General features: G+C 37.2%; 1 protein-coding gene across 5 annotated transcripts; it reads right to left on the reverse strand.

Moving 5' to 3' along the window:
• Positions 1 to 704: 704 nt before the first annotated feature.
• hnrnpa3 (heterogeneous nuclear ribonucleoprotein A3) lies at positions 705 to 9,612 on the reverse strand. Of its 5 annotated transcripts, none has more exons than XM_028806236.2 (11): positions 9,446 to 9,612; positions 5,722 to 5,844; positions 5,219 to 5,365; positions 4,922 to 5,132; positions 4,623 to 4,712; positions 4,397 to 4,495; positions 4,218 to 4,289; positions 1,892 to 2,047; positions 1,354 to 1,461; positions 1,147 to 1,224; positions 705 to 1,056 (listed from the first exon to the last, which is right to left on the reverse strand). In XM_028806236.2, exons 1-10 carry the CDS (start codon positions 9,599 to 9,601, stop codon positions 1,163 to 1,165), a joined length of 1,224 nt encoding a protein of 407 aa, XP_028662069.2. In that variant the 5' UTR covers positions 9,602 to 9,612; the 3' UTR covers positions 705 to 1,056; positions 1,147 to 1,162. The 5 variants fall into 5 exon arrangements, with proteins under 5 accessions (XP_028662069.2, XP_028662068.2, XP_028662070.1 ...); XM_028806235.2 differs by having other exon boundaries at positions 1,339 to 1,461; XM_028806237.2 differs by lacking the exon at positions 9,446 to 9,612 and adding an exon at positions 7,211 to 7,361 and having other exon boundaries at positions 1,339 to 1,461.
• Between the last annotated feature and the right edge of the window lie 255 nt (positions 9,613 to 9,867).

Genomic DNA, 9,867 nt, shown 5'->3' on the forward strand with positions numbered 1-9,867 from the left:
TTTCCCAACTGTAGTCTTTCAGAAGCTTTTATTGATATGTAATTACATCCTGCATTTTTTTTTCTGCCACCTGGTATAAATGTTTGTCGGCAAAATTTCATAACCTAGAACTAACAAAGCCTTCATGTCCTCAAAAGAGTAGAAAATAATTCATTTTCATATATGAAGCATTCCAGAGACGTTTATTCGCCAGAACTAGCCTTAAAATGCATAGAAAACATTGAATATACAGAGATCACATTAACTTAAAGCTTGTTTCTTTCTAGACCAATGATAAACAATAGACTATTACTGTGCACTTCATAATAGTGTTTTGACAATCTAAGATATGGCTAAGGAAGTACATTAAGAGCTGGAAACAATATTCTTATTTTCCTTACAATTTACAATCCAAGTCCATCTGCACTTTTCCTTAGGGTATTTTTCTATTGATGTGGAGATGTCATTATTAGAACATTTTTCTTGTAACAGCACACTTCAACTGACTTACTTTACAATTTAAGTTTAATCATTCTTTTTCTGTGAAAACTTGCTGCTCGTCAAATAAAAAAACAAACAAAAACAAAAAAACAAACTTTCCACTAGATTTTAGAATGTCACAGAAACAAAACAGCAAGAACCACCACCACCACTAACCACTAGCATTCTTTAGCTCAGGAAAAAAATGTAGACTCAATGCAAAAAACTAACTACAGCAGTTAAAAAAAAAAAGTTGTTTTTATTCCTGATAACACTACCACAGTTTACATGGGCATTATACTTGCAAAATGGGAAAAAAAAATCTAGCAACAAATAAAACCTCAGGAATGTACATCTAAGAGACACTATATCATTTATCAGTAGCTACACTTTTGCACTCTGTAGCTAGTGGATACAGTCCTCAACAAGAAAGTTCTCCTGTTTAAGCTGCAGTTTAACTTTTCTGACTATGGATCCTCGCTCCTTCTGTGGCAGACCTTTACAGTTCCTCTAATGCACTTGGACGACTGCCTCAAAGTAACCTGCAGCTTTCCTGACAACTCCTTGCTCATCTCCTCTCCTGCTAAGAACTGTAGCCTGTTGAATGGATATAGGACAAGAAAATTATTATACTACGATAACAAGGTATGCTTAATAAAAACAGCACTGTGATTAATTTTGACTTACCAATATCTACATTAAATTAGTATCTTCGTGTGCCATATCCACCTCCACCACCGCTTCCACTGCTGGATCCATAGCCACCTTCAAGAATTAAAAGGAAATTGAGATTAAAAAAAACAGACACAAACCAAAGATGACGGTGTACACACCATCATTTAAGCCCCTGTGCACAAGAGGCATCAAATTCCAACTTACCACCATAGGGCCCACCTGAACTTCTACCACCAAAGTTGCTTCCTTTCATAGGTCCATAATTGGACTGCTGGCCCCCATAATTGCCGAAGTCATTGTAGTTCCCTCCTCCACCGCCAAAGTTGCCTAAAAAAAAAAATTAATGAAGGTAACTTGCATGAATTCTTAATATACATCTTCATAGGCTTAAGATTCCAATAATTTTTAGAAGCTACAATTTCATTACGCCATCAATTAAAAACAAAATAATGAACATTGAAGACTAAACCACTTAAGACAACATCCAGAAATTTTAAGCAACCTACAGGAACAAGGAAGCACTGAATCATTTGTATTGGATTGAACACTACAGTAGAATTTTTGCAAAATTCCTTCCTTGATGAGTTGGTAAGCGGGGCATTAGCACAACAGAATGTAAAGTAGTACAAGAGCAACCAGCAATAAAAATTTAACGCCCAAGCTAGGTTCTCCACAATTAGCACTAGAGAGAAACCACCATTTTCAGACAAAACTATCTACAGTATGTTTAATCTTATTAATGAACCCGAGAACTTGCCTCCAAAGTTGCCCCCCTCATAGTTGTCATATCCTCCAAATCCGCCACCTTGGTTGCCATAACCAGGGCCGCCGCCACCGCCGCCGCCGCCGCCGCCACCACCACTATAGCCACCTCGGCCACCACCATAACCTGGGCCGCCACCGTAATTTCCACCTTTAAGAGAGGTAAACAATTATCAGACTATTACAACAATGAAGTGTGAATATATTCTTTATGGATAATAGACTCCAAATTTATACCTGGAACACAACCACTTCCATATAATGCATGCATAAATAATGAAAGCCAAAAAATTTACATCTACTAGTTCTTGGTCATTTAAGGAAATCAAACATAAGAGCAAACTCACAAAGAATTAAAGAATCTGAAACGTACATCATCAACATAAAACTAATCTATTACTATTAATTACCCCATCACTATGTGAATGAGACTTCCCCAGAAAGGCTTGTTCACCTTTTTTTTTTTTTTTTACCAAGAAAATTCAATTTATTAATTTTGCCAAATGAGCAATAAATCTAAACTCCATACCAAACATGACAGAATTGGATCTGCATATATTTGAACATTTGTACAGATGCGGAACGCTGCATGAAGCACAGGTTACAAAAGAAACCACATGTACTGCTGATTTGCAAATATTTTAGTGTACTGTAAACAGTTCAAATGGTAGACTTTGTCTCAAATTGTAAAGTTTCTGATCTCATACAAATTCTGATCTCTTCACAAATAGCAAGCCTCCGACCAGAAAACACCATGGACAAAACAAATGAGTCAGTTGTCTAAAATGACAGTATATAATATTGCACATTATACACAATCACACCGATTCTGTACTTGGCAAATGTTCCCAACTTTTTTCCCCAAACACACACCCAGAAACATGCAGTAAATATTAAGAGTGAAAGACTTTCATTGGATTCTTAACAGTTGCTTTTTCTTTCTTTTAGAATGCAAAATCCAAAAAATTACAAGTTTCTGGGAAAGCCTGCCATGTGCGATGGGGTTCAAGCCTGCACCTCTGCACAAGAACCACCCTTTTCAACCCTACCAAACATATGCAGTTTTTAATGTCTGGAAAACATTTGGGATTAAATCACTTGGAGATCTGTACACAGACAACGTCTTTGCATCCTATGAACAATTACATTCTAAATTTAACTTTCCAGCAATACATTTCTTTCACTATCTTCAAATTAGAAACTTTGTTAAACAGAACCTGCCCAATTTTCCTCACCTCCCTATGCTGGAAAAAATATTAATCGGTTTCAAGAACTTAGACAGCATCTCCGCAATATATAAAACCATTTTACAGTCTCTCCCTTTCAAAGATCCAAGAGGTAAGTGGGAAAAGGATTTCTCATTCAACACCTCAGAAAAAGAGAAAGGTAGCAATGCAGAGAATTCACTTGAGCTCAATTTGTGCAAAGCATACAATTATTCAACTAAAAATTTTTTATAATCGAGTACATCTGTCTCACTTTAAATTGTCCAAAATGTTTCCAGGGCAAGATCCAACCTGCAAACGCTGCAATCAAGTTCCAGCCTCACTGAATCACGTTTTGGATCTGCACCAAAGTAACATTCTGGACCAAAATTTTTAAATGCCTTTCAGACAGCCTTGGTGTCACAATCCCTCCTACCCCATTAACAGCGGCGTTTGATGTACTCTGAGAAGGGCTTAAAGTGGAGAAGGACAAAAACTGTGATTGCCTTTACTACACTATTGGCACGCAGGCTTATCTTGCTCAACTGGAATAATCCTAACTCTCCTCTTTTAAGTCAGTGGGTAACTGATGTTATATATTATTTGAAATTGGAAAACAAATTCTCGCTTAGAGGATCTGTGCAGAAATTTTTCAAAACCTGGCAGGATCAATAACATTCTAGAATAAGCTTTTAAAGCACTGAGGAAGCAGATTCTCTCCACATTTTCTTTTTCTTCTCCATTTATCTATTTACTTATTTTTACTAGGTTTAAGTTTTATTCTGCTGCCCATGCTCTCTCTCAGGGCTGGGGGTTGATTTGTTTTCAATCCTATTCTTGTAAAAATTTATTTTTATGGAATGTTGTGCGATTTCAATAAAAATCAATTTTATATATATCACACACACACACATGTACTTATAAATGTATATTATATATTATATATATATATATAAATAAATAATAATTAAAAAAAAGAGTGGAAGTCTTTCATTGGATTCTTAGTGGTTGCTTTTTCTTTTAGAATGTGTCCACAACGTAAGCAGTAAATGAGCAAATTAAGCTAGTCTAATACATAACATGAAAAGGGCTTTAACAACTGCACTTAATCCATACCATCCCCGCCAAATCCATTGTATCCACCACCACCATCTCCTCCATAGCCACCTCTTCCTCCACCATAACCACCTAAAAACCAAGAACAGCTTTGTAAAACATTTTAAACCCAATTCAGAATAGTAAAATAAAATAGTTCTGTGTAACAACAATTTTAGTACAAGTGTTCACGTGCTTACCCCTGCCTGAAAAGTTTCCACCCCGGCCAAAGTTACTGCTCCCACCACTTCCAAAGTTTCCTCCTCGACCCATGAAGTTACCAGAACCACCACCACGACCTGTGATGAGCAATAGATGTTTTCATACGTTTACTGTAGACAAGTAAGATTTCCTCTGGAAATCCAGTAGCTTTGGCCCCTGAAAAATTTTCTTACTGGTATGATTTAAATGATACTTATTACTTACTTCTCTGACTTGAGGCAGCCTGCATTTCTTGCTTTGAAAGGGCTTTCCGGACTTCACAGTTATGAGAGTTGATAGTATGATACTTTTGGGCTAAATATAACCAAAAAATGGGAGGAGGTTTTAGAAAAAAAAAATTTAGACATTTAAAAACTGTATCAAAAGTCAAATACTAAAATCAGTGTTATACTTTATGGAATACCAATATCCACAAACAAAATTCACACAATATCAGGGCCAACCACCACACAATAATATTCAAAGGACAGCTTCTGACTACATATATAAATCAAAATACTAACCAACTATTTTGTCAACAGTGTCATGATCATCAAATGTGACAAATCCAAAGCCTCTCTTCTTCCCAGACTGGCGCTCTTCCATCACCTCAATGCTTTCTATCTTTCCATATTTTTCAAAGTACTCGCGCAAATGATATTCTTCAGTGTCTTCTTTGATTCCACCCACAAATATCTTTTTTACTGTTAAATGAGCACCAGGCTTTGATGAATCCTGCAGATACATAAAGCAAAACCATCAGCCAGTGCCATTATGGACATTTAGGATAAAAAAAATAAAAATGTATTACAATAAACTACCTCTCGAGATACAGCTCTTTTGGGTTCAACAACCCGACCATCAACTTTATGGGGACGAGCAGTCATGGCAGCATCCACTTCTTGCACACAGGAATAGGTCACAAAACCAAATCCCCTGGAGCGTTTGGTCTGTGGGTCTCTCATCACCTGTGGCATTGAAAGTATAAAACATTGATTTTAGAGCTTCAGTTTTCTACACAAGTCAGTTTACATTATTAAATATTATCGGAAAACCTGTTGCATTAAATTAAATCTCAAGGCAATACAAAATTAATGTGCTGCCTATTCCTAATCGTGTCCAGCTCGTCTGAATCATTTAAAATATAGCATCGTCTTCAAGGCTTCAGTGAAAGATGATTTTTAAACAGTCATTTCAGACTGGCATGAGAAACCTGCACGTATATAAATTAATTTTTCATAAGTCCGAACTATACAATGAAAGTAAAAAAAGGCTGCCTCACGGCAAAGCAATCTCATCCCAATTATTCAAAATAAAAACTTACCACACAGTCTGTCAACTTCCCCCATTGTTCAAAGTGTGCCCTCAAACTCTCATCTGTTGTTTCAAAACTCAGGCCACCAATGAAGAGCTTTCTTAGTTGTTCTGGCTCTTTGATATCATGACCCTGGAAGAATAAAGAATGTCATTTCATAGCCTAGCATCTGGGCGATAAATCTGAAATAATTGGGGATTTCCCGAGACCAATAAACTAATTTGTATTTTTCAGGCTGGATTTAAAGAAAAACCCCCTACTGCATTAGTCTTTTTTCACACCCAAGATGAAATTCACTTTCATACATCATTTAGCTGTTTAGTTGTGGGGTTAAACATTTTACCTGGATAGAAGTACAGGGAACACAAAACTTGCATTTGATACAAAATGTGTGTTGAAAGCTCCAGTGTAATTTCAAAATTCTATCCGTTGTGCAATTTAAAAACTATTGTCTAAAACTTTCTTAAAATACAATGCCTCTTACTGGAAATGAAAAAGTATTTTAATGCCATGTTTTGCATTGACTAAATAAAATGCACACTTACCAGACAACAAAATTAAGAACAACAGTATGGGAAGCATACTTACAATGTTCAACTATTAAAGAACTGGTATTTAGCATAAACTAGTGAGAAAAAAAACACTCGGGCTTTTCTTTTTGTAAAATTAAATAGGCACTCCTCTGTAACAACTAAACGCCTATTAATGGTCATCCCTGTAGCCCATACAAGGTTGCTGCAGACAACACATGTGAATGATCATGGTGCTGCTGTATACTTTGAATGTATGTTTTTGAAAGAAAAACTTAATTTGCTAGCCACTGCACCAAATTATGAATTTAGCGCATCTTTGTGCTGTGAAATGGGAAAAAATGGTTTAACCTCTGGCCTTAAACATTTAATACTTCTGTTCTAACTCCAAAAGCTGTGAAATGATCTCCCTTTGTTTCTATCTGAACTACAACCAATTTGCTTATGTCTAGGCATATTTTAAAAGCCGTCGCCTTTTCATTAAATATTTTGGAATAGTTTCTTTTCTACAGGGCAGCCGATGTTGTAATAAATAGTTCAGAGATACTGATTAATATCTCTGATTCATAATGAGAGCAAAATAACAATGCCTCGAATGGGCACAAAAAAGAAAACCTGACTTCTTTAAAAATAAAATCTAAACACAGAGCATTACGTCTTTTAAAAACATGTTACAACGGAGGATTTATTGTTAACGTTAAAAAATCTGGCCTACGAAGGTTTGGTGTAATGTTCCTTCCTTCAACATGACTACTGTTTTTTCCCCTTATCAATGAAAACCACCATTTACAAAACCGTCACCCTTTGTTAAAGAAAGCGAAAATGTTAAATAGGCCTCCGGACTCGTTTGCCATATTCAACGATTAAGTCGTCACCACACTATTACACAACGAGGTCACAGTGTTCAGTAGTAGATGCTTACATAAAATAGATATTACTATTGAACCTTTTTAAAATGTAATAGTTACCTCCATTTCCTCATAAATCGCCTCGTCCTGCATCATCGTATGATGGCCGAAAGAAAATGTAACAATAGGTATGAACGGGTGGTCGTGGCCGAGCTTATGCACGCTAGTCACGTGTGGAAGTGGCTGCGTCAGCGAACCACGTAAAGACGCTACGGGTTGGGGGAAGGGCGAGAACCCCAGGCGGGGCCATAGGCCAGTCTTTGAATGTAAGGTTTGCTACAAACACCTACGCATGCGTACCAGCATCCCTTCTATCTCGTTTACTGGGCTAATGCAGCATATTTATTGTCTTATTTATAACCGTTAACTTATATACCTTTATTGCCTTTTTAACTGACAGCCAACATATAATACTCATTTAACTCGGGGGTTTCAAATAGCCAGACAGAGCTATCATTTTTCACACCAAACCAGTACAGTCCCCTTTTAACAGTTACTTATTTCAATGCTTTATTACTGCTCTCATTCTGCCACGACCGTCATTCCCGGAACTGATTTTTTTTCTAGTATCACCATCGCTCTATTTTACTCTACCTTTCTCATTTTTTCTATTCAAATATTTTAAAAGGTGTCGTAGAATGGATACATTAAGGTAAATGGGATCAATAAGTCTGATCACCTTGGCTGCTTGGGTTAAAACAATAGTAGGGTGATGTACCGTAGTAGCCATTAGGGTCTGAGCTGCATCGAAAGCTTCCATATCGTAATTTGTGCAATTAGCTAACAAAAGGTTTAAAACAATGAAATACAAGTAGTTTAAAAATCAAGGCAACATAACAATTCTACATTTGTATCAGTAACCGTTAAGAAAGTGACCGGAACGAAATCCTGCAGCCTCTTTCCGAGTTTGACACCAGGGTGTATAGAAATGAGACAAATCATGTAGTAAGATTTCTCAAAACATAATCCGAGTACATTTTTTTCTTCAAATCGCTAAACCAAAAAATCGTCCTTTAGCCATTTTCCGACGGGATTAGTTTTACAACAGGAGGCGGGGCAAACTAACCATTACCGGGGGACCTCTGTGAATATTAATTTTATGGACATGTCTATTAACAAAGTTTAACAAAGTACTATTACTACCTGTGACCATTTTAACAGACTTTTCATAAGAGGCGCTCTGTAATCTTTACTGAGATGTAAACGCGCAGTGGGTAAAAAGTTACTAGACATGAGCGATTCGGACGAGAATATAATTAAGAGGTCCTCAATAATTAATTACTTTACCCCTCCCTCCTGCCGCCCGAACAGAGTTTAAAAGTTGCACGGCTTCTCTAGTAACAATTTGATTATCCCACCTCTTTGTGTTAACTAACCCGTTCTGAGACAGCACTTTGAAAAATGATTCTATAGAGGCCAAAAAACAACAAATGACAATTTTAAAATTCAACAATCCAATTGATTGTTCGCTTACAAAACAAAATGCAATTAAAATCGGAATAAACTAAGTCACGGCAGTCTTCCCCGTAACTAAGGGCCGTGGTGTTAACAATAGGCAAATAGCGCGCGAGCACCACAGCAACCGAGCGGAAATTAAAACGGTACATCTTTACTTGGATTAAATCAATAAAATAAAAACGTGTACATTTTGCGCACGAGGCCGTGCACTATCTCCCTTTATATTATCAGGCAATGGCGAACAATAGAATCATCCGAACGAAAGAACCGTCGCCGACCCGAATGTATGCACGCGCATTCCACAGCGATCGCCATTTTAAAACGCCGAGGCTCCATATTGTCGAGCCCGGCTACACGGCCACCACACGACATTTCGCGGTTCTGTTCAGCAAAAAAGTTTACATCACACTAATAATTATCTCAATCGTTCAATACGTTATTTTACAAAATAAAAAAACACAAATCGAAGTGCGCCGAGATTGCTCATTTAGCACGTTTTCAACACAATAGCACCTCAGTTGCACCTGTACATTTTTCACGTTCCCTCAACCCTACAGCATCTCGTTTACCAACGCCTTACACATGACAAAATAACCGGAGTCATTTTTAACATAAAAAAAGAAACCATTCGGCTTGCATGTAAAACACCACGCTTGACAACAACCGTAAAGTAGACGAACAAACTGCGCTAAACCCTTTCAAACCACTTCACTCCAGGTGAAAACCACTTAAAATTAAAAACCACTACAGCTTTACTTAGAACACATTTAATATTTTGTTTTCCTCCAACTTTATTTTGCAATCATTTTTTTCATTAATTAAAAGAAATTACTTTACCTCCATTTTGCCGAGTTGCTCTCGCTTCTCGTCACTTCTAAGCGGAAGGAGGAAACGAAGCTCCCCACGTGACTCCAAACCACGTGGTGCTCGCTGCTGTACAGGCGCGCGACGGAGAGGACCGCGTTCCAAAAATGGCAGAGCTTCCACCTGCATTTGCTTCGAGGAGAAGCTACATGGGGAAAGAAAGAATACAAGAAGTTTTTTGGGGGGTTTCGCGGATGCAGACAATATGTACTACGGTTTGTCACATTTTATAATTAAAAAACAAGATACGACTTTTGTTACTTGACACATAGAAAAGAGGACAGAAACCTGTGAAAAGGAATAACAATTACAGGCTTGCCTGCTTATACCACTATATCCATTTGCATTCATACAAAGTACAGTAACAAGTTCTGCTCTCAAATTTGATACTCCTG

This window comes from Erpetoichthys calabaricus, chromosome 8 (genome assembly GCF_900747795.2).
Source record: "Erpetoichthys calabaricus chromosome 8, fErpCal1.3, whole genome shotgun sequence".
Classification (NCBI taxonomy): domain Eukaryota; kingdom Metazoa; phylum Chordata; class Cladistia; order Polypteriformes; family Polypteridae; genus Erpetoichthys; species Erpetoichthys calabaricus.

What these genes read in the sequence shown, in the direction of transcription:
- hnrnpa3 (XM_028806235.2), bottom strand. Translation starts at nt 9,601, where the DNA reads ATGCAGGTGGAAGCTCTGCCATTTTTGGAACGCGGTCCTCTCCGTCGC. An exon ending in GGAAGTTGACAGACTGTGTG is followed by an intron (nt 5,366 to 5,721) that starts GTAAGTTTTTAT and finishes TCAATGCCACAG; the next exon opens with GTGATGAGAGACCCACAGAC. An exon ending in TTCAGGTGGGCCCTATGGTG is followed by an intron (nt 1,225 to 1,338) that starts GTAAGTTGGAAT and finishes TAATTCTTGAAG; the next exon opens with GTGGCTATGGATCCAGCAGT.